The 24,799-nt window shown below is 46.8% G+C and overlaps 1 protein-coding gene across 4 annotated transcripts in view; it reads right to left on the reverse strand.

The window, feature by feature from the left end:
- Window positions 1–24,799, reverse strand: part of EGLN1 (egl-9 family hypoxia inducible factor 1) — a 170,818-nt gene that overhangs the window by 63,614 nt on the left and 82,405 nt on the right. For 2 of the 4 annotated variants that reach the window (XM_030196495.1, XM_030196494.1), the window contains exon 3: window positions 6,023–6,159. The exons of 1 other annotated variant lie outside the window; for it this stretch is intronic. In XM_030196495.1, coding sequence (XP_030052355.1) covers window positions 6,023–6,159 — 137 coding nt within the window. Of the gene's footprint in view, window positions 1–6,022; window positions 6,160–24,799 lie in introns of those variants that run through there. One more of the 4 variants, XM_030196496.1, reaches the window with a different exon arrangement.

Below are 24,799 nucleotides of genomic sequence, written 5' to 3' on the forward strand. Positions count from 1 at the left end.
AGGGACTGCAAAGGTATCAGACGACTTTTGGCTGAGTTCACCACCCAACCTAGAGACAGCAAGAAATTTACTACCCAGTCTGTGACTTGCAAACTCTCCTGATAAGATTTTGCTCTGATAAGCCAGTCGTCCAAGTATGGGTGGACTAGGATCCCCTCTTTTCTGAGGGCCGCTGCCACCACTACCATGGCTTTGGTGAATGTGCGCAGAGCTGTGGCTAGCCCAAACGGCAGAGCCCGAAACTGAAAGTGGTGGCCCAGAATCGCAAACCTCAAGAATTTTTGATGACCAGGTCGGATGGGAATATGCAGATACGCTTCTGTTAGATCTAAAGCCATCAGAAACTCTCCAGTACGAATGGCTACTATCACTGACCGAAGGGTCTCCATCCAAAAAGTTGTTACTCTGAGAGCTCGATTGACCACCTTGAGATCCAAAATAGGATGAAAGGAGCCTTTCTTCTTGGGAACCACAAAGTAAATGGAATAACGACCCTGTCAGAGCTCTGAACGAGGAACCGGGCAAACGGCATGAAGATCCAGGAGCCTCTGTAGATTTTCCCGCACCGTGACCTCTTTGAGCCGAGAGCGACAGGGAGACTCTAGAAAGGCATCTGAAATAGGCCTGGCGAATTCTAAGGCATAGCCTTCTCGAATGACTTCCAGGACCCATTGGTCGGAGGTAATCTGGGCCCACCTCTGAAAGAACTGTGACAGTCGAGCTCCTACAGGAATCAGAGGAGAGGCCCCTTCATTGGGATGGACAGGCGGGGCACCAGAAAAGGGAGTCTGAATCCCGACCTACTCTACAGAAACCTAGAAAGGACTGAGTTCCGTTAAACAATCTGGATCTCTGAGTCTGAGCTCCCCGAGGAGCGTGAAATCTACGGAAATCCCTCGCCCGACCAAACAAAGCACCCCGACCAGACGGATGAGGTCTATCCTCTGGGAGACGAGGAATCTTTGTATCCCCGAAAGAACGCACCAATTTATCCAACTTCTCCCTAAACAACAGAGAACCTGTAAAGGGAAACTTACTCAACTTAGATTTGGAGGCCGCATCCGCCGACCAGCCTTGCAACCAAAGGGAGAGTCGAGCCACTACCCCAAGCGCCAAGGAAGATGCTCTCAAGAGATCATACAAGGCATCCGCCAAAAAAGCAGATCCCGTCTCAATCTTGGTTACCTCCAAATCTATGACAGACAAATCATCCGAGGACCTATCCAGAACTTTCTCCGCCCAGCGGAAGCAAGCTCTGGCCACGAGAGATCCGCAAATAGCTGCCTGTACTGCCAAAGATGAAACTTCAAAACTATTTTTGAGAAGAGAATCCAACCTCCTATCTTGGACATCCCGGAGGGCTGTTCCACCATCTACCGGAACTGTATTACGTTTGGTCACCGCATCAACTACTGGAACCTTAAGAATGTTCTTGTCCTCCTCTGGCACTGGGTACAAGCGGGAAATCGACCTGGATGGATGAAAAGAGGAGTTGGAAATTTCCCACTGTGTCTTAATGATATCCCAAATGACTTGATGCATGGGAAAAGTTTTTGCTGAAGACCTGGTGCCTTTGACCAATAGATCCACTTTGCGAACCTCAGAAGTTGGGTGTGGTTCTTCCTCAAAATGAAGAGTAGAGGAGACCAATGATAAAAGTTCCTGTAAATCTTCCTTATGGAAAACCCGAGCTACAGAAGAATCCTCTCAAATAGGAAAGGTAACTGCAGCAGGGTCCGCAGCACCTTGTTCCTCCCACGTCATCAGTTAAACCTTCCCCCTCTTCCAGGAAAGGAATATCCTGCTCCTGATCGGACAGTAAGTCCCCTTGTGGATCCCAGCACCTAGGTCTTTTAGAAGGAGGAAAAGAATTAGAGGAGGACTCAGCTGCCCCTGCTGCACCAAAACCTGACTTTTTTTTTAATAAGAAAGCCTGGTACATCTGGAGGACAAACTCTGGGGGAAAACCCCCCCTCCTGAGTCCCTCCAGACTGCATCAGGGAAACTGTGTCCGTTGTTCCCTGCACAGCAGACGACTGAGCATCAGAATAAATATCAAGCCCTGCAGGAACTGAAGCTGGAAGCAAAATGGCAGCCTTCCCTGCCAAAACAGAAGAAACTGGCTGTTCCCCTGACAAGCGCGAAACCGTAGAGGCAGAGGGAAGCAAACAAGACGACGCAACCGGAGGCGCGGCCGAAGGAACAGCTGCAACCTCTAAAGCCGTACAGAACTTACAAGCACCGAGAACACCTACTCCCCGGCACTGGCAAACGGTGCAGCGCTTCAATTTCTCCGCCATCGCATTGCTACTCTCCACAAACAAGTTGGTGCCTTTTTTTTTTTTTTTTTTTAAATAGTACACTGAACGGCGAGAAAAACGCAAGGAGAGATGAAAAAATAAAGGTAAACTGCTCGTTTAAACTTTGGGCCTCTTTATTTATTTTGCTTCAGAAACAGCTAAGAGGCAGAGAAAAAAAGAAAAGGAGCACAACAAAGTAGCCTGCTTGATAGGGCTGAGGAGAGAGAAAGGCTTCACTTTTTCTTTCTTTTTTAAATAAAGTGGCTGCCTCTCCCAAGGACCCCTTTCAGATAAGGGGTAGCCCTTCCCGGAACAGTACAAGAAGATGGGGGGGGGGGGGGGGAGAGAGGAGGGAGGGACCCGGGACACCCGAGTTTACACCCCTGAGGCTGGAAAGGGAAAAATATCCTTTAACCTAGCCCCAACCAGATTCCCCAGGCACAGAAGAATTAAACTAAATTTTTTTTTTTTTTTTTAAATAGAGACAGAAAGAGAGAGACTAATGGGCTCACGTCCTACCTGCTGGAGACTGAGAAAATACTGAGGCCAGGGTCACATGGCCAGGGCACCTACTGGCTCCTCTAGAGTCAGAATTTTCTCAGTCTCCACCTGCTGGTAGGCGTACACAAACCATCAGTCCAATCCTGGGCCGGTCCGGAGGGACGCTAAGGAATGGTCATTTCTCTCAATGGAGGAGGGTGAATAGAGGAGTGCCCTAGGGATCTGTACTGGGACTGGTGATACTTAACATATTTATAAATGATCTGAAAATCGGAACAAGTGAGGTGATTAAATTGTCAAAACACATGCGGACTGTGAAAAATTCCAGTTGATGTAGTGTATGTAGATTTTCAAAAAGCTTTTGACAAAGTTCTTCATGAGACTCCTGAGAAAATTAGAGTCATGGGATAGGAGGCAATGTTCCGGTGTGAATTAGGAATAGGTTATTAGACAGAAAACAGAGGGTGGAGTTAAATATCTATTTTTCTTAATTGAGGAGGGTGAATAGTGGAGTGCCACAGGGATCTGTACTGGGACTGGTGCTATGTTTCATATTTATAAATGATCTGGAAATCAGAACAAGTGAGGTGATTAAACCTGCAGATGATATAAAACTATTCAAAGTTGTTAAAGCACATGCAGATTGTGAAAAATTGCAGGAAGACCTCAGGAAATTGGAAGACTGGGCATCCAGATGGCAGATGAAATTTAATGTAAACAAATGCAAAGCGATGCACATTAGGAAGAATAATGCAAATCATATCCTAATGCTAGGGTGCACCTTATGAGTCAGCACCCAAGAAAAAGATCTAGACGTCATTGCATACAATAAGGAAGTAGAAATCTACTGCCCAATGTGTGGCGGCAGCAGCCAGAAACGCAAACAGGAAGCTAGAAATTATTAGGAAAGGGATGGTAAATAAGACCAAGGATACTATAATACCTCTATATCACTCCATAGTGCGTCATCACCTTGTGTATACAGTTCTGATCGCTGTACCTCAAAAAAGATAAAGCGGAATTAGAAACGGCTCAAAGAAGAGTGACCAAAATGATAAAGGGGATGAAACTCCTCTTATATGAGAAAAGGCTAAAGAGGTTATGGCTCTTCAATTTGGAAAAGAGATGGCTGAGGGGAGATATGATTGACGTCTACAAAATCCTGAATAGTATAGAAAGAGTAAAAGCGAATCTATTTTGTACTCTTTCAAAAAGTACAAAGACTAGGGGATACTCAGTGAAATTACACGGAAATACCTTTAGAACAATTAGTAGGAAATATTGTTTTCACTCAAAGAATTGTTAGGCTCTTGAACGCTTTTGCCAGAGGATGTGGTAACAGAGGTTAGCGTATTTGGGCTTAAAAAAAGGTTTGGACAAGTACATAGTCTGCTACTGAGCTAGACATGGGGGAAGCCAATGCTTGTCCTGGTGTCAGTAGCATGAAATGCTGCTACTATTTGGGTTTCTGTCAGGTACTTTTGACCTGGATTGTTGGAAGTAGGATACTGGGCTAGATGGATAATTGGTCTGAACCAGTATGGCTATTCTCATGCTCTTTTGATTTTCTAAGCCCAGCTTAATAATGATTTATGGATATTTCTTTTATGAACTTGTCCATACCTTTTTTTTAAACTCAGCTACACTAACTGCTTTTAGCACATTCTCTGGTGATGAATTTTAAAGCTTAAGTACAGGATAAGTGAAGAAATATTTTCTCCAGTTTTCCAGGATTATATTGAAACCAGAGAGAGTTCCAAAATTTTGAAATGATTTCAACAATTATCAGCAATTCTTTTTTGAAGTTTCTTACAAATATGCTATTTTTAGCACGAAAGACCACCTTTAGCTCACCATTATTCTATTTTATTCTTGGCATTTTTTATCCTGCTTATATCAACAGGGAGTCAAAGCAGGTTACAAAAACATTTATTAAGATCATCAAACTTACTGATCCAACCCAAAGTATTTACTACAAAAATAAATTCTCAGGCTTGGCAAAACATTATTTAAAATAATCTTCTAATCCAACCCAACATATCTGCTAAAAAAATAAGTCTTCAGCGCTTTACGAAACACCAAATAATTAGTTAATCTTGTAAGTGGTATTGAATTCCAAATTTTACTTGATTGGTATTTAAAAGATCTATCATGAAAGTTTTTGTAACAAACATGCTTAACAGCAGGAAAAACCAGTCTAAGTAATGATCCAAAATGTGATGAAGTCCAGGCAACAGGAACAGTTAAAAGTTGAATATGAGGAAGTGGACAACAACCATATATATTTTAAACATTAAATAGGCCACCTTAAACTCAATGTGGGCACAGAACGATAGCCAGTGTAAGCTTCCTAACAGAAGAGCTCTATGTCCAAATTTCTTTGACCAAATATCAACTTTGCTGCAGTATTCTGCAATAATTGCAATCTATTATACAGTCTCTGATGTATACTGACATAGAAAGAATTGCAATATATTATTATTGCCTGAACAATATTTGAAAATGTTCTGGAAAAAATAAAGTTCTAATTGCTCTTAAAATTGACTCAATCTTCAAAATTCTTGGTCTCAAAAGTTCTAAAAATAAAATCATTAATAAAAGGGATCATGGGCATATATATCTTGTTACCATAAATAAGGAGGCCTTCAGATCACTGTTCCCTTTAAGCTGATCGAGAATCCTTCAGCTGCATTGCTTCAATATTGTATTTTCAGTCACTAGGGACAGGCAGGTTCCCCAGAGTCCTGCACAGCTTGCCTGTCCCTCACTACTTAAAGTATGATACTAGTAGGTTTGTAGGTGGAGGACTCCCAACTCAGCATAAATGGAACAGTGCTTCAGATTTGATACATTTAGAATAACCTTGGGGGAACTCAATAGCAGTTTGATAAATTTCAAAGTTGCTTTCAGAACTATACCTTCTAACCTCAACAGAAATATTGCCAGAAAATCATAACAGATACCTTTTCTGATTCTATATTAACATCAGTGGAAAAGCAGGGGAAAATATGCAAGTTTAATTATGATAAAAGACAGAAATATTGCCAGTTTTAATCTAAACATACTAAAATTCATACCAAGCAAAACATCATAACATCATAATCTGATGTCCTGTGACCCCATGAACAGGTTGTCTAAGAGTACCATTATTTTCAAGCGATCGCTGAAGTCTTTACTGTTTCCCATTCTGTGGCTTCCATTAAATAAGAAGTAAATCTTACCTTGTAGCAAAAGCAGGCTGAACTTCATGAGGGTTTCGACGGTCGGACCAGAAAAATAGTAGTCTATCAAATTTTGGTTCAATATCAGCAAATTGCGCTTTGCCTTCTGGAAATATTCTAAGAATACCTCCATTTACCTAAGAAAGAAGAGATCAGCTTTTACCAATACCACCTGAAATTACCAGGCCTCAGCCAAAAATGAAACGCTAAAAAAACATTTTGAGCTAGTTTTCAGGAATATTCTCAGGCTGCCAGTTCTCCCAAATCTGATTGTTTTGAGAAGCAGTGAGTAGAAAACACTTTGCTATTAATGTCCTCAAGCTACATGTTGCAGTTGGAAATAGGCTCAAGTGAAAGGCACAGAACTGGGACAGAAATAATGCACAAAGGTAGAAGAGAGAAAGAGAAATAACCAGAAAGATGAGAAGAGAGAAAACCAAAAATGAGGAAGAGATCACTGGATGTAAAAAAGATGAAGGATTGGCAAAATAGATATGGGGAATGAAGAAAGGTACAAGGAAGGTGAAACTTGCTCTTACCTGATAATTTCCTCTCTTTGACTACTACTAGACTAGTGCAGACTACTGGGTTATGTTCCCTTATCAGCAGATGAAGGCAAAGAAAAATAATATTCTAATAGCATCACTGGTATAATAGGTGATGCATGCCAAAGCTATAAGTAATAGTAAGAACACAAAAACCCTTCTTGGACACTTCTGCAAAATATGAAACTAATTATAAACCAATGATATCACAAAAACCTTAATCTTCCAAGGTGGGTCCTGGACTGGTCTAGCAGGATTCACAGAAAAAAAAAGGGAAAATTAGGTTCTTACCTTGGTAATTTTCTTTCCTTTAGTCATAGCAGATGAATCCATTACGAGTGGGTTGTGTCCATCAACCAGCAGGGGGAGATAGAGAGCACTGAAAATCCATAGTGCCTCATGGCCAGCTAGCTCCCTGCCTCTTCAGTATTTGAAGCTTCCAAAGCAGTGTTACACCGCAAAGCATAACAACATGAACTTTCCTCACAGCGGATGAACGCCCGAAAACTGGAGCTATAAGTCAAAGGAGGGAATGGACTCATCCTTCTGGAGGGAATGAACTCATCCTCCTGTAACTGAACAGAAATCCTGAAGACTGTTTTCCAACTTCTCCCAATGAGGGAACATATCTACAGGAAAAACTGAACATAAAAGTAACATGAATCACATAATGAACCAGAGAGGGAGGGCTCGTGGATTCATCTGCTATGACTAAAGGAAAGAAAATCATCAAGGTTAGAACCTAATTTTCCCTTCCTTGTCATCAATCCCTAGATAGGGTGGGAATAAGCCACACCACGCGCCAGCACTAGTGCTCCAAAATGCGCGTCTCTCCTGGCAGCCACATCCAGCCTGTAATGTCGGGCAAACGAGAGCTTAGAAGCCCAAGTAGCTGCAAAACATATCTCTTGAAGAGAGAGTGCTCCAGGTTCAGCCCAAGAAGAGGAAATCGCTCTTGTGGAATGTGCCTTAAAGGCTTCAGGCGGAGGTCGGCCAGATAGCAGATATGCTGAAAAGATAGCTTCTTTGAGCCAACGGGCTATAGTGACCTTAGACGCTGGAGACCCTCTGCACGGACCTGACAAAAGAACAAAAAGATTGTCAGAGGTCCTGAAGGCATTTGACATGCGCAGATATTGCAACAGAGCCCTTCGCACATCCAGAAGGTGCAATTGCCCATAGGCTTCTGGAAACTCCTCTTTAGAAAAGGAGGGCAGGAAAATAGGCTGGTTTAGGTGAAACGCTGAAACCACCTTAGGCATGAAGGAAGGCACCGTACGTACCATTACTCCGGACTCTGAGAATTGCAGAAATGGGTCTCGACAGGACAGCACCTGGAGCTCAGATACCCGTCTCGCCGATGTCATGGCCATCAAAAAGACCGTCTTTAAGGTCACATCCTTCTCCGAAGCTCGCCTAAGTGGCTCGAAGGGCGAACACTGAAGGGCCTTTAAAACTAACCCCAGGTTCCAGGCCGGACACAGAGCCCGCACTGGAGGATGGAGCCGAAGCACCCCTCTAAGAAACCGTGTCACATCCAGGAAAGCAGCCAGAGAGAGACCAGAGACCTTCCCTCAAAAACATGCTAAGACTGCCTCTTGAACATGCAGGGAATTATAGGCCAAGCCTTTTTGTAAACCATCCTGCAAAAAGTCAAGTATCGGCGAGACAGAAGCCCGCATGGGTGTGATCGCTTTAGAAGCACACCAAGCCTCAAATTGGTGCCAAATCCTGGCATAAGCCACAGAAGTGGAACGCTTGCGGGCCTGTAGAAGAGTGGAAATGACTTTACTGGAATATCCCTTGTCTCTCAATTGCGCCCTCTCAATAGCCATGCCGTAAGACCAAAGCGGCAGGTGTCCTCTATGGTCACCGAGCCCTGTGACAACAGGTTCGGTACCAGAGGTAACGGCAGGGGATCCTCTACCAGCATCCGCTGGAGGTCCGCATACAACGGCCTCCTGGGCCAATCCGAGGCAATGAGAACCACCTCTCCTTGGTGGAGCCGAATCCGCAGGAGTACTCGCCCTATCAAGGGCCACGGAGGGAACACATACAGGAGGCCATGAGGCCAGGGTTGAGCCAAGGCATCCAACCCTGCCGAACGAGGATCTCTCCGTCTGCTGTAGAAGCACGGGACTTTGGTATTTGTGCTTGATGCCATAAGATCCATTATGGGCTTTCCTCATTTGGCACATATCTGCAGGAATACTTCCGCCTGCAAGTTCCCATTCCACTGGGTTGATTTGATTCCTGCTCAGATAATTGGCTTGCATGTTGCTCTGACCTGCAATATGAGCTGCTGACAGAAACTGTAGATGAAGCTCGGCCCAGTGGCAAATCTGCACGGCCTGCGCAGCTAGTGCTATGCACTGAGTGCCTCCTTGGCGATTTATGTAGGCCACTGCTGTCGTGTTGTCCGACAGAACTCTTGGCAGCCAATCCTTCCAGGGTCAATTGAAAGGCCAGAAGCGCCTGGAAAATCGCTTTCAACTCCAAGCAATTGATGGACTACTTTGACTCCTCGGGTGTCCAAAGACCCTGGGCATGCCTTCCCCGGCAATGTGCACCCCAGCCCTTCAGGCTGGCATCTGTTACCACCAGGCAGCAATCGGGGAGCGCTAGCGGCATTCCTCGCCGCAGCATGCTGTCTGAGAGCCACCACTCCAAACTGAGCCGGGCTGCAGGGAGCCACGTGAGTCTGCATTGATAATCCTGAGATATTGGAGACCACCACTGAAGCAGGGGGCACTGCAGAGGTCTCAGGTGCGCTCTCGCCCAAGGCACCACTTCCAAAGTGACCGTCATCGACCCCAACAACTGGGACAATGTCCCAAGCTCGCGGGCGAGGCATCCTCAGGAGCAGACGGACCTGGTTCTGAAGCTTACACCACCTTTGCTCGGGTAGGAAGACCATCCCCGAGGCTGTGTCGAACCGGACCCCCAAATATTCTAGAGATTGAGAGGGGGTCAGGTGACCTTTGGCTATATTGACGACCCAGCCCAGAGATTGCAGTACTGAGACCACTCTGGCTGTAACCTGATGACTCTCTTCTGCAGAGTCTGCTCTGATGAGCCAGTCGTCTAGGTACGGGTGAACCCTGAAACCCTCTTGCCTGAGAAAAGCAGCTACTACCACCATTACCTTGGAAAAGGTTCGGGGGAGCTGTGGCGAGGTCAAAAGGCAAGGCCCGAAACTGGACATGTTTTCCCATCACCGCAAAACACAGAAACCTCTGGTGCGGGGGCCAAATTGGTATGTACAAGTAAGCTTCTTTCAGGTCCAGACACGTGAGAAACTCTCCTGGCTGTACTGCCGCTATGACGGAGCGCAGGGTTTCCATGTGAAAATGCTGCACGTTCAGAGACTTGTTGACTTGTTTTAAGTGTAGGATAGGCTGAAAAGACCCTCCTTTTCGCAGCACCACGAAGTAAATGGAGTAACGGCCAGAGCCACATTCGGCGGGAGGCACGGGGGAAACCGCCCCAATGTGAATCAAGCCTTGCAAGGTCTCCTCTACCGCTGCCCGTTTGGCAGCAGAACCGCATCGGGACTCCACAAACATGTCTCTTATCTCTTATCGGGGCATTGAATTCTATTCTGTAGCCTTCTCTGATCAGGTCCAAGACCCACTGATCTGAGGTAATCTTGGCCCACTCCTCGAGAAAGAGGGAAAGTCGACCTCCTATCACAGGAATCAAGGAGGGGGCCGGCACACCATCATTGAGAGGGTCGCCCATGAACTCCAGGTCTTGAGCCTGCTGCTGCGGAACATTTGTCCGAGCGAAAGGAGTTCCTCTGCTGAAAACGGGCACGCGAAGTGAACCCAGCAGAACGCCCTGGGCGGTACCTTCTAGCTTCACGGAAGCGAGGTCTGTAAGAGGAGGGAACCGCCTGACCCTTGGAAGAAGGACGCGGCCTATCCTCGGGTAAGCGCTGGGGTTTGGCATCCCCCAGGCCTTTCACAATTTTCTCCAACTCCTCACCAAACAGGAGAAGGCCCTGAAAGGGCAACTTCACCAACCTTTGCTTAGAGGCCATGTCAGCTGCCCAATGCTGTAGCCACAGAAGACGGCGAGCCGCCACCGCTACAGCCATCTGTTTAGCCGAAGCTCTGACCAGATCATAAAGGGTGTCAGCCAAAAAATGACAAGGCCGACTCCATCTGCGGTGCCACCTCCATCTCTGGGCTGTTCCACTGCCTGTTGTAACCAAGCGAGGTAGGCTCGGGCAGCGTAGCAGCTGCATGCAGACACCCGTAAGGATAAGCCTGAAATTTCAAAGGACTGTTTCATAGCTGCCTCCAGGCGACGGTCCTGCATGTCCTTCAGGGCAACTCCTCCTTCCACTGGGAGGGTAGTTTTCTTTGTCACAGCCGTGACCAGGGCATCCACTTTATGCACTGCTAGGTGCGCCAAATGCTCCTCACTTAGAGGGTATAATTGCCCCATAGCCCTGGCGACTTTCAAAGGCCCCTCAGGGTCAGCCCATTGAGCCGTGATAAGCTCTTGGATGGAGTTATGCAAAGGAAAGGCTTGAGCAGGCTTCTTAGTACTTGCTATCCTTGGATTACCGGAGGAGGTCTCAGTACTCCCAGGGTCTTCTATAGCGAGGACCTGCAAGGCATCAGTAATAAGCGCTGGCAGCTCATCGCGGTGGAAAATCCTCACCACGGAAGGATCATCTGGATCTGGTGGCGATCCTGCATCTTCTTCTGGCTCTCCAGACCACGAAGGCCTGCCAGACCCCTCAGAGACCTCACATCCCGACCACGGGGGGGGGGGGGGGGGGGGGGGGGGTGTGCCACTCTCTGAAGGGGAATCCACCCTTCTGCACTTGTCTTGCACTTGTCAGGGGGAAACGCGCCTGATGGTAATCCAAGGTCAGACTCCACTGGAGGGGATACAGAAAGCAGGGCCACAGAGGACCCCTGCGGAAGAGCTCTTTTTAACATGTATGCATTATGCAGCAATAAAACAAATTCAGGGGGAAATGGCTCACCCTGGCCTTCCGGTTCCAGTACGGGGGAAACAGCTCTTTTATTAGCCTCTACACGAGGCGCCCCTCCAGGCTCAAACCCCTCCGCCTCAGCGGGGGTCGCGCCATGCTGTTCCAAAATGGCGCCCGCTGCCAGCTCCACAGAGCGGGAAGGAACATCGCACGCCATGCTCGGGCCGGCTCTATCGTCTGAAAAGCACGCCTTACAGAGCCCCGCTGCAGATTTGCGCTTGCCACAAACGGAACAGTGCTTTACTTTTTCAGCAGCCATCGCCGAAAGCGGCAGAAATTCAAAATGGCGGATTCGCGCCAAAATCGTCCCGAATGTAGGCCCTCGCCGGAGGAGCTACAAATGCTCTTACCTCACCAGACCGAGTCTCCGAGCTTCGGTCACGCTGCACAATCAGAAGAAAACCTCTTTTCTGGGATCGCAGCACCAAAGTGCGATGCAACTTTTTTTTTTTTTTTTTTTTAACGCTGTGAGGAAAGTTTGAGGCAACAGCGAAAGAGGCAAATTTCCAACTCCGGAGGATCAGTAGCGTGGAAAAGGGCGAACCTATGTGCCTGCATCCACAGCGTGGGCAAAGACAGGGACAGGGCTTGCCTATTTGTCTACTTCCACATCGGGGGCTGGGTAAGGCAGGGAAAGGGCTAACCTATTTGCCTTTAAAGTGGGCACCATCAGCCACAACACCCCTACTACAACTGGCAAAAGCACAGGAGCCACCCCAGGCAGATTTTCTGAAGGAGCTTGAACCAGCTGCAACCACCCTGCTGGGGAGATAGAGAATACTGAAGAGGCAGATGGAGCTAGCTGGCCATGAGGCACTATGGTTTTTCAGTGCTCTCTATCTTCCCCTGCTGGTTGATGGACACAACCCACTCGTAATGGATTCATCTGCTTGATGACAAGGAATTATCTGTTGAGAGTAAATTTCACCCCCTTATCTTGCTATACCAGTCCAGTCTAGTGGGATGTAGCAAAGCTTATCCCTCATGTTAAGAGAAAGACCAAGTTCCTCTAAAATGGTTCTGCCAAAGTTACTATCCCCACTGGATGGACATCAGCCATATAATGGCTGATGAACAAATTCAGCAATGACCAAGTTTCAGCCCTACAAATATCTTCTACAGACACTACTCTGGTTTCCATCCATGAAGCTCCTTTTATTATTCTCAGGAACAAATCTCAACACTGTGACAAATATATATACAGATTTCTATTTTTGTGTAATTCTTAGTGATATATATCTTTGGTTCATTGGGCATTTCCAGTTAAAACACAAATGTGTTTGTTCTCTGTAGTGAACCACCCCTAGACCACAGCCCAGTTAATTGCTATATTAGGTAAATACTGTCTGATGGCAAATATTTACCAAGTTTGGTGAATAGCTACCCAGCAATTCCTCTCTATACAGCCTAGCATCCTTCGGACCGTGGTCACCGCCTTGTCATCTTGAAAGGAAGAAGTGAATCTATATCTCAAAGTATTAAGATTCCCTTCTAGGCCCCCCCCCCCCCCCCCCTTGAAAACATCTGAGGATGCAGAAGGAGGCTGCTATGAGAGAGATCTGATGGTGTCAGTATGTTTATTGATTAGGTCAGGGATCTCCTCTTATGTCCTCAAAAAGATTATTCCATCATGGAACATCCGCCAACCTCTCCTGAACCGCAGATACTAGGTTGGAGAATTGTAGCCTTGAGAGTCTACGCATCCCCACATCCAAAGTAGTTTAAATGCAACATCAAAGGTGCCCCTAGCCAAATATTTCCTGCACTATTCCTGCTTTTAGACTTGCTGGCGAAGCTCTGCAACCTGCTCCAGTGGGAGAGTCCACAAAGTTTAGCACACTATGCAGCAGGGACTTCAAGTAGAGGTTCATATAGAGCTTGTAGGTCCAAATGAAGGAAATAAGCATTGATGTCTTGAGGTCTGATAAACCTCTCTCACAAAAGAATCCAGTGTCCAAGCAGATTGTTCTAGAAGAGCAGTTAGATTTTGTAATCCCTGTACTTCCTTCAATTTCTCCCCACGTTTTAAATCAGGTAAATAATATATTTTGTTAACTGGGGGAATAAGATCTGGGGAGTATTGAAGGTTTTCAACCAAATATTTTTTAAACATAGCCATCGCATTCATTTCTGAAGAACTTGGGAAATTCAACAACTGTAGATTCAGACGCCTGTTATAGTTTTCAAACTGCTCTATCTTTCGATGAATCATCAGTTTATCTTTTACAAGTAAATCTGTTTTTACTTTTAGAGTAGAGAGATCTTATTGAACAGCACTGTTAGTTTTTTTCCCGATTCTTTTTTAAAAGTCTCTAATGTGAATGTTAAAGAATCCAATTTACTCACGATTGAAGCAACTGTAGTTGTCAACGTCTGTATCGCTATCCTGATAGAATCTAAAGTTACCGCCTTGGGAACTTTTAGCTCAACTTTGTTTGGTTCTCCCAGCGTATCAGCTTGGGCTCCGGTAACAAGATTTCCTATTGCACCATCTTTGGACGTCTCCAGGAAGTCTAGCCCACTTCTGAGACCTGCTGGGCAAGGTGGGGGATTAACCTCCGGTGAGGATAATGTTGTTTCTATTCCCTGTGAGAAAGACGATCCACCCACGTCTCCCACTATGGGAATTTGACTCAAACCGGTCTGTCGTGGAGTACTGGTGGTATATCTGTCAAGCGTCGTCTGAAGTAGAGCAGTTTCCGAGTTTGTCACCGGTAAGCCCTTGACTACTCCTTTCTGCTTGGTGTGCGGCATATTTAGACAGGAAAAAAAACTTCTGTACTCCGTAAAGAAAATCTGATCCACCAGGGAAAGATTCAGAGACGTTGCAGAGCGTCCACCAGTCAGTCCGCCATCTTGACACGTTCCCCCCCCCCCCCCCTGGATTCTATAATAGAATCCACCTTCTTTGGAATGAGTGCACAGATAGAGGTGAAACGGGCCACATTGGGTTGTAAAAAAGTGCACATTTTTGTTGAAGAATGAGTAATGTTTGTATGAAAATTTTGAGCGACAAAAATATATATTTTGTCAGGTTGACTGGTCTATGCAGATCTCATTTTGGATTGATTATTTTTACAATGCACTAGAAACCCAGGAACTAGAGGCAGGCGGAATGGCTGGACTAGTGTGACGAGAACCACTTTGCCCCAATGCAGCTGAATGCAAAGAGGAACCCTGCCAATCACTGACTAGGGTGAAAATATGTAAAGAAGGTCCGAGGCTGGACAGGGCTGTAACAGTGCATCTAGGCCTTCTGACCTCACTTCCCTTCTTTTGCTGAAAAAATGGGGTACCTTTGTATTGTGCTTGGACACCATGAAGTCTACAACTGAAGTATCCCCATCTCTTCTCGATCAACGCAACGCAACGACCTCACTGAAGAGCTCCCACTACCCTGGGTCCAACAAATTCCTGCTCAGAAAATCCATTGGACATTCAGTGTTCCCGCAATGTGGGAAGACGAAGGGTGGCACACATGTCTACCCAATAGGCCAAAAAAGTGGGCTTCCAAGGCCAGCTGTGTACATACCATGGTGATTGATGTAAGTCACACTGTCCGATAATATCCAGACAGGATGGCCCTCAGAAGGGACTGAAATGCCAGGAGGGCAAGGCAAACCACCCCAAACTCCAGCCAACTGATCAACCAGATGGCCTCTGTGGCCAACCACACCACCTGACCACTGTGATGAAGGAACTGGGCACTCCAACTGGTCATGCTTGTATCTGTTACTACCAAAAAGGGCAGTAGCCAGGGGAATCCCCTGCAGAGACTGCCCGTCTACAGCCACCATGACATGCTGCGCTTCACCAGGGGAGATTACTGGAGCCAACAATCGTAATCGTAAGACACCGGAGACCACCATGAAAAGACAGTATGTTGCATGGGTCAAATGTGAGGTCTGGACTGGGGACCGCTTCCAGAGAGGCCACCACTGAACCCAGGACCTGCACATAATCCCAAGCCCTCAGGCAGGGATTTGAAGTGCTTGCCAAATCTGTGCCTGGAGTTTTACCCTCCTGAGATCCAGAATGAACATTCTCCCCTGAAGAGTATCGAAACACTCCCCTCAAAATTTCCCAGAGATTGGGAAGGAACCACTGGACTCTTGGGGAGGTTGACAACCCACCCTAATTGCTTGAGAAGCTTGATAACCAAAGCCAGCACCCAGTACTCTACTGGGAAGAGGCAGCCCATGTTACCAGTCATCCAGGTAAGGGTGCACTCTGACGTCCTGTCGCTGGAATAATGCCTCTACCACCACCTTGGAAAAGGTTCTGGCAGCAGTGGCAAGACCAAAGGGCATCACCCAGAACTGGAAGTGCCACCCCAGCACCGCAAAAATTGCTGATGAAGTCAGATGGGAATGTACACTTATGCCTCCTTGAGATCCAGGGAACTCCCCAGGCTGAACCACAGCAAAGACAGTGTGTAAGCTCTCCATGCAAAAATGCCTCACTTTCAGAGACTCATTGACTCACTGGATATCTAGGACCGGGCAGAATGAACCACGCTTCTTCGGCACCACAAAATATATGGAGTAGCAGTCCATATCTCTCTCCTCCTCAGGCACTGGAACAACCCCCAGTTCCACCAGTTTCCGCAATGTGTCTAGCACCGCTTAACACTTGCGTGGAGCTTGGCAAGAGGACTTCAAGAAAGAATCTACAATTGGAGCAGAGAATCCTAATTTGTACCCATCTCTGATAACATCTAAGTCACACTGGACCAATGTAATTTTGGTCCACTCCTCTAGATGAATCGGCACAACACCCAATCATCCCCTGCGAAGACTGGACCAGCACCCCGTCAACTGCCAAGGATGGGGGGGGGGGGGGGGGGGAGTGAGGCAAGAGAGGATCTGGAAGACGGTGGAATTTCTATTATCAGAGTGAAAGCGCTGCCTTTGCTGGCACCTGGGCCTCTGAAAGGCTGGAACCTGCCCAGGCCTGTATCACTGTACACTGTGTGGGGAAATCTTGCCTGACCAATTTACTTCAATTCTTTGAAGGAGTAAACAAACATGTGGACAAAGGGGAACCGGTTGATATTGTGTATCTGGATTTCCAAAAGGCGTTTGACAAGGTACCTCATGAAAGGCTACAGAGGAAATTGGAGGGTCATGGGATAGGAGGAAATGTCCTATTGTGGATTAAAAACTGGTTGAAGGATAGAAACAGAGAGTGGGGTTAAATGGGCAGTATTCACAATAGAGAAGGGTAGTTAGTGGGGTTCCTCAGGGGTCTGTGCATTAATATTTATAAATGATTTAGAGATGGGAGTAACTAGCGAGGTAATTAAATTTGCTGATGACACAAAGTTATTCAAAGTTGTTAAATCGCGACAGGATTGTGAAAAATTACAAGAGGAACTTACGAGGCTGGGAGACTGGGCGGCTAAATGGCAGATGACATTTAATGTGAGCAAGTGCAAGGTGATGCTTGTGGGAAAAAAGAACCCGAATTATAGCTACGTCATGCAAGGTTCCACGTTAGGAGTTACGGACCAAGAAAGGGATCTGGGTGTCGTCGTCGATAATACACTGAAACCTTCTGCTCAGTGTGCTGCTGCGGCTAGGAAAGCGAATAGAATGTTGGGTATTATTAGGAAAGGTATGGAAAACAGGTGTGAAGATGTTATAATGCCGTTGTATCGCTCCATGGTGCGACCGCACCTTGAGTATTGTGTTCAATTCTGGTCGCCACATCTCAAGAAAGATATAGTAGAATTGGAAAAGGTGCAGAGAAGGGCGACTAAAATGATAGCGGGGATGGGATGACTTCCCTATGAAGAAAGATTAAGGAGGCTAGGGCTATTCAGCTTGGAGAAGAGATGGCTGAGGGGAGACATGATAGAGGTATATAAAATAATGAGTGGAGTGGAACAGGTGGATGTGAAGCGTCTGTTCACGCTTTCCAAAAATACTAGGACTAGGGGGCATGCGATTAAACTACAGTGTAGTAAATTTAAAACAAATCAGAGAAAATTTTTCTTCACCCAACGTGTAATTAAACTCTGGAATTCGTTGCCGGAGAAAGTGGTGAAGGCGGTTAGCTTAGCAGAGTTTAAAACGGGGTTGGACGGTTTCCTAAAAGGACAAGTCCATAAACCGCTACTAAATAGACTTGGGAAAAATCCACAATTCCAGGAATAACATGTATAGAATGTTTGTACGTTTGGGAAGCTTGCCAGGTGCCCTTGGCCTGGATTGGCCGCTGTCGTGGACAGGATGCTGGGCTCGATGGACCCTTGGCCTTTTCCCAGTATGGCATTACTTATGTACTTTAAAACGTGATTGGGATGGACTCAATCTAGCTGAACAGGCCTAATTCTCTGGCAACCACTGGGACTTGGAGTCGCCCAAATCAATAACCAACTTCTCCAGATCCTCACCAAACAGAAGCTTGCCCTGAAAGGGGAGCTTGGTAAGGCACTGATTGGAAGCTGAATCCACTGCCCAATGGCATAAGAACATCCACACTGAGTCAGACCAATGGTCCATCTAAACCAGGATCTGTTTCCAACTGTGGCCAATCCAGGTCACAAGTACCTGGCAGAAACCCAAAAAGTAGCAACATTTCATGCTACCAATCCCAGGGAAAGCAGTAGCTTTCCCAGTACAAAACATATTATGCATCCAACTACTCAGCCTTGGGCAGCCAACTCTGGAATGCCTTACCAACATCCATCCGTTTAGTCACTGACCATCTACCTTTTCGGAAGCTGCTAAAAACTTACCTCTTCAAGCAAGCCTACAATAAAGACTTGACTTAATCTGCGAGTCCATTTGTACTACCTAGATCAGACAACGAAGACTATATCTGAATAATGTCCCCGTATTATTCTTCTAGTACACTCCTCTTCCTACACCTCCCTATACATTCTAGTGCATCCCTCTTCTTCCCTCCCTTTCACTCTCCCATTATAAACAACTAGTAAAAAAGGCCCGTTTCTGTTTGTAAGGAAACGGGCGCTAGCAATGGTTTTTTTTTTTTTGGTATCTGTAGAGTTGTTAGTAAAGTGTGTGTGTTTGAGTGTGTGTCACAGTGAGACACAGAGAGTGGAAAAGAGTGTGTGTGTGTGTGTGTGTGTGTGTGTGTGACACAGAGCTACAGTGTGCCAGAGTATGTGTCTGCGTGTGTGCATGACCCCCTCATTCTGTCAGATGTGCAGTTACCCCCACCTTTTGTGTTTGAAGTTCTGGGACCACAGGGGCGAGCAGTGAGTCTGAGTGTGAGTGTGTGTGAGAGTGTCTCTGTCTCTGTGTGTGTGTATTTGTGTGTGTGCATGACCCCTTCCTTCTGTCCGTGTTGCAGGGTCGTCCCCTCCCCCCCATGTGTTTGTAGTTTCAGTAACTTTTCCTTGTTTTAATCCTGCGATTGTGCTCTTTTGTCCATGCCCTCCATCCATCCATGTGTAACATTTGTCCTCTCCCCTTTCCCTCTCATTCTGTTCTCTCCCCCCTCTCCATGTGTTTTTGTCTGTCTCCCCTTGAAGTTCCAGGCCCCTCTCTTTTCCTTCCCCCCTCCCTGCATGTGAGAGAGAACATGTGTGTGTGTCAGACAGAGAGTGTGTGTGTTTGAGAGTGTGTGTCACACAAAGAGTGAAAGACTGTGTGTTGTGTGTGTGTGTGTATGACCCCTTCCTTCTGTCTGAGGTGCAGGGTAGTTCCCCCCCCCCCCCCTGGTTTTTCAGTTCCTTTTCTTTTTTTTTTCTTTTTTTAATCTCTTGATTGTGCTCTTTTTTTTTTTCCTGCCCTTTCTCTCCCATAAGTGTACCTGCTGTTAGGAAAGTTGGTCCGTCTGCTAGGCTTCAAGCAGCTTGCGTTATAGTCGACCCCTGCTGATACGCTGGAGGCTGTGTCTTCACCTTTGTTTTTGTTTTGTTAGTGCGGGTCCAGAGGGCTGTTCAGCTTCCTGCTGCTTGCTGAGGTGCCCGGAGCCTGTGTGTTCACTTTTTTTTTTTTTTTGGTTAGTGCAGGACTGGAGGGCGATTCAGCTTCCTGCAGCTTGCAGTGTGGTCGAGGGCCCCTGCTGAGTTGCCCTGAGGCTCTCTCTTCACCCTTTTGGGTTGTTTTTTTTTTTTTTTTGTTACTGTGGGTCTGGTGCCTTTTTTTTTTCTTTTTTTTTTTGCACGTGCCAGCAGCCAGTTCCTGCGTTCAGCTGTGTTTGTTGACGTCATTGAGTTCGATGCTGCCTAGTAGACCACCTGCTGAGGGAGCCACGGTCCCAAGCATTAGAACGTTGGAGGTGAGTTTTATTATATAGGATAAGCTAACCCCATTATACACCCATCTTCCATTCCCTACCTCTACCATCCTCCTTCCTTGCCCATCTCACCTATCCACATCTTACGATCACTTTTCAATTTACTATATTACATCTACATGCATTTTATATTATTTTGTTTAATCTGCATTACTATTTATACGCCCTCCTCTTTACTTACTGTATTACAGCTGCATCCATTTTATGCTACTTTGTTTAACCTGTAGGATTTGTAAGTCGCATTGAACCTGCTAATGAGTGGGAAAGCGCGGGGTATAAATGTTACAAATAAATAAATAGCAGACAATGGACTTTTCCTCCAGCTTCTCCAAACCTTTTTTTAAAACCCAGATACACTAACCACTGTTCCCACATCCTCTGGCAGTGAGTTCCAGAGTTTGACTATTCGTTGAGCGAAAAGATATTTCCTCCTATGAATTTTAAAAGTATTTCCATGTAACTTCATTGAGTGTCCCCTAGTCTTTGTACTTTGTGAGAGAGTAAAAAAAAATTGATTCACTTTTACCCATTCAACACCACTTAGGATTTTGCAGACCTCAATCATCTCTCTCTTCAGCCATCTCTTTTCAAAGCTGAAGAACCATCTTGGGATCTTGTCAGGCATTTGTGACCTGGATTGGCAACTGTTGGAAACAGGATGCAGACCTCAATCATCTTTCTCTTCAGCCATCTCTTTTCCAAGCTGAAGAACCATCTTGGGATCTTGTCAGGTATTTGTGACCTGGATTGGCCACTGTTGGAAACAGGTTGCTGGGCTTGATGGACCTTTGGTCTTTCCCAGTATGGCAATACTTATGTATCCTTTCCTCATACAAGAGGAGTTCCATTGCCTTTATTGTTCTGGTTTTTCTTTGACCTTTTCTAATTCAGCTATATCTTTTTTGAAATATGGCGACCAGAATTGGATGTAATAATTCAAGGTGAGGTTGTACCATGGAAAGATACAGAGGTATTATAGTATTCTTGGTCATACTTACCATCCGTTTCGTAAAAATTCCTATAATTCTGTTTGCTTTTTCGGCCACTGGGCAGTAGATTTCAGAATATTGTCTATATGGACACCTAGATATTTTTCTTGGGTGCTAACTTCTAAGTTGGACCCTAGCATCAGGTAATAGTATTTGGATTGTCCTTCCCAATGTGCATCACTTTACATTTGTCCACATCAAATTTCATCTGCCATCAGAATGTCCAGTCTTCCAGTTTCCTAAGGTCTTCCTGCAATTTTTCACAATCTGCATGTGCTTTGACAACTTTGAATAGTTTTATATCATCTGCAAATTTAATCACCTCACTTGTTCTGATTTCCAGATCATTCATAAATATGAAACAGCACCAGCCCAGTACAGATCCCTGTGGCACTCCACTGCCGCTATAACAGAGCGGACAGTCTCCATGCGAAAGTGCCGAACTTTCAAGGCCCGATTTACCCCTTTGAGGTCGAGGATAGGCCGTACAGAACCTCCTTTCTTTGATACCACAAAGTAAATGGAGTAAAATCCCTTGCCAAGCTGATTTTCTGGCACCGGAACGACCGCACCCAGGCGGATCAGATTGTCCAAGGTCTGCTGCACTGCCACAGCTTTGACCAGAGACTTGCAGGGAGAGAGTACAAACCCGTCTCTTAAGGGTCGGCAGAACTCTAGCTTGTAGCCGTCTCTGATGACTTTCAGCACCCAAGCGTCTGAAGTTACCCTGGTCCACTCGCCCAGAAACGAGGACAGGCGTCCTCCAATTTGCACTGGGCCATGGACCAGGACCCCGTCATTGGGTACGAGACCCTGGGGGAGGACCGGAGGGCGCACCTCCGGGATGGCGGTCTCTGCGAAAGGAATGCTGCTTGGGGGAGAAGTTCCTCTTGAAGGAAGAGGGGGCAGAGGAGCCCGACTTGCCCGGGCGGTACCAACGGGCTTCCTGAAACCGTCCTCTGGAGATACCGGGGCGAGCACTGGCCCGAGCCCTGACCTCTGGTAACCTCTTGCCCTTAGACGTGCCGAGATCGGTCACAATTTTGTCCAGCTCGACCCCAAAGAGCAGCTTGCCTTGAAAAGGCAACTTAGCCAGGCGGGACTTAGAGGCGTGGTCCGCAGACCAATGTTTCAGCCAAAGCCACCGCCGCGCAGAGACTGTCTGAGCCATACCTTTAGCCGAGGCTCTCAAGACATCATACAGCGTCTGCCAAATAAGCCAAGCCCGATTCCAGGGCCGGCCAATCAGCCCTCAAGGAAGGATCCGAGGGGGAAGCCCGCTGCACAATCGTCAGGCACGCCCTGGCCACGTAGGAGCCACAAACTGAGGCCTGCAAACTTAAGGCAGCCGCCTCGAAGGACGACCTGAAGGCCGCTTCCAATCTTCTATCTTGGGCGTCCTTTAGGGCCGTGCCACCTTCCACCGGCAATGCCGTTTTCTTAGTCACCGCAGTGATTAAAGAATCCACGGTAGGCCAAAGAAAGGCCTCCCGTTCACTTTTAGGCAAAGGATAGAGGCGGGACATAGCCCTAGCCACTTTGAGGCTCGCTTCCGGGACATCCCATTGAGCCGAAATTAAGGTGTGCATGGCATTATGCACGTGGAAGGTTCTAGGCGGGCGCTTCGTCCCCAGCATAATGGCGGAGCCAACAGGGGCTGAGGGAGAGACGTCCTCCGGAGAGGAAATCTTCAAAATGCTCATGGCCTGCACTAACAGGTTGGGCAAATCCTCTGAGCGAAAGATCCGCGCTGCAGAGGGGTCATCCGCTCCATCCGAGCGGGAATCCGTCTCCTCCAAGGAATCCCCAAAGGACCGTTGGGAGAACTCAGATACGCTGCCCTCATCTACATCAGAGGAAACAGAGTCCTCTAAGGCCTGGGAATCCACCCGAGGGCGTTTACTTCCGGGGGCCTCAACCCCTTTATCGGACAAGGGAGAAGGGGCAGCGTTTTGCATAATGAAGGCCTGATGCAGCAGCAAAATAAACTCGGGGGAGAAACCCCCCAGACTGTGCACTTCAGCAGCCTGGGCCACAGCCCTAGACGCACCCTCAACCGGCGCTCGCAAGAGCGGGGGAGAAACATGCTGCGCATCCAAGATGGCGTCCGGCGCGACACTCCGCGAAGGAGCCGTGCGGGAAGAACGGCGCTTAACTTTAGCCGCTTTTTTGCCGTCGCCCAAATCAAGAGCGGCCATGGCATGAACGTCTCCCAGCTCAAGGGCGGCCCAAGAAGAAGCCGTCCGAGCAGAGTGGCCGGCCAAGATGGCGGAGGCGAGCAGCGGGGGATGGGTGTTTATGGCGGGAAAAACCGCCGCACCGGAGGAAGACCCGGGACACTGACCGGCCTCCGAACTGACACCCAACAAGGGCGAATCAGACTTTAATACCCCCGCATCCCCGCTAGGAGCGCACACGCGGTCCGGGGAACGATTCTTCGCGCCCTCGCCCTCCGACGCCATAGGCCACGTGGAGATCAATCGGGGAACCCCCTGCCCGCTATAAAAAAGGTAAAAATTACCTGCTTCTCGCTCCGAGCTGTAACGACCTGGTGTCCCAGTGAGTAGCTGCAATAAACGTTTAAATAAACGTCGAAATAAACGCCTTTAAGGACGTCCAAAATTTTTTTTTTTTTTTAACGGAGCCAGCGGGAGGGGGGAGAAAAGGAGGGACCTGGCACCACCAGGTTTGCACTTGCTCAAGAAGAGCCCTCAACCCCAGGCACTCAACAAAACCTAAAAATTAGGCATGGAGGCCTAGCCAGAGCTGCTGCTGTGTGTGACCACCACCTGCTGAGATAGAGAACATACTGGGGAGTTTCCGGCAGCACATGACCACATATAGGGAGGCAAAAGGATTGCTCTCTATCTCCACCTGCTGGTAGATGGACACAACCCACCAGTCTATGGATTGATCAGCATGATGATATGGAAATTTGGTTCAAGTCAATGGGAATAAACTGGTGATTTTCACGAGTTCCAGCAACTGTGGAAGCTTTACTGAATCTTTCCTCTTGTGCAGATCTTGAAGATTCAATTTCATCCTTGGAAACAAAAATGAACTTGATTTTATTTATTTTTTGATCACAAAATTCAAACAAGCCTTGTGCTGTGAGAATTTGGCTATTTTTAGGTCGTTGCAAACTAGCCTGAGCAGCTAGTCGCTTTGTTGTACCACCTATGGCATCACATGGTGACTTGCCATGGCTTGTGCCAAAGAAATTCCACTGTGCACTTATTCCAAATTCTGTTTGATGATAGCACAAGTTGGCAAAGTTTTTGAAGTTCTTGTATTGTGCAGCTGAGCCATCACTAAAGTATGTTACATATTTTATTTCTCCAATTTTGCTTTTCAAGAACGCGTTTTTTCCAAGAATGCATGTACAGCAACTGCATCATGCCGCAAGCTGTCACTTATTATGCAAACACTTATGCACTGAATTTCACTTGAAGCATCACGGAAGTACACAACAAATGGCTGCAGTGTAGCTTGACTGTTTTCCCAGTGGAAACCTTGAACAATAAAGGTATCTTGCTGCACCATATGCCTGGAATAGACTTCCTAAATCAGTACATCAAGCTCCAGCTCTGGCCGTCTTCAAGTTTTGGGTAAAAGCCCACCTACTTGAGACTGCTTCTAACTCCTAACTTTTATTCATTTGTTCAGTACCCATGTCAGTTTTATAATTCCCACCTTAATTCCCTTATCCCTTATTTGTCCTGATTGTCTGTCTTAATTAGACTGTACGCTTTGTCGAGCAGGGACTGTACCTTACATGTTCATTGTACAGTACTGTGAACATCTAGTAGCGCTATAGAAATAAGTAGTAGATCAATGGACAGGCAAAACTAGGTAAGGTAAGGCAAGGCCGCTCTCTATCTCACAGGCTCGCCTGAGGAAAGGTATCCTGTATCACCCTTTGTTTTAGATATGACACCACTTTCAGCAGAGGAGAGAGAAC

The sequence above is a fragment of the Microcaecilia unicolor genome, chromosome 3 (genome assembly GCF_901765095.1).
Source record: "Microcaecilia unicolor chromosome 3, aMicUni1.1, whole genome shotgun sequence".
NCBI classification, from domain to species: Eukaryota; Metazoa; Chordata; class Amphibia; order Gymnophiona; family Siphonopidae; genus Microcaecilia; species Microcaecilia unicolor.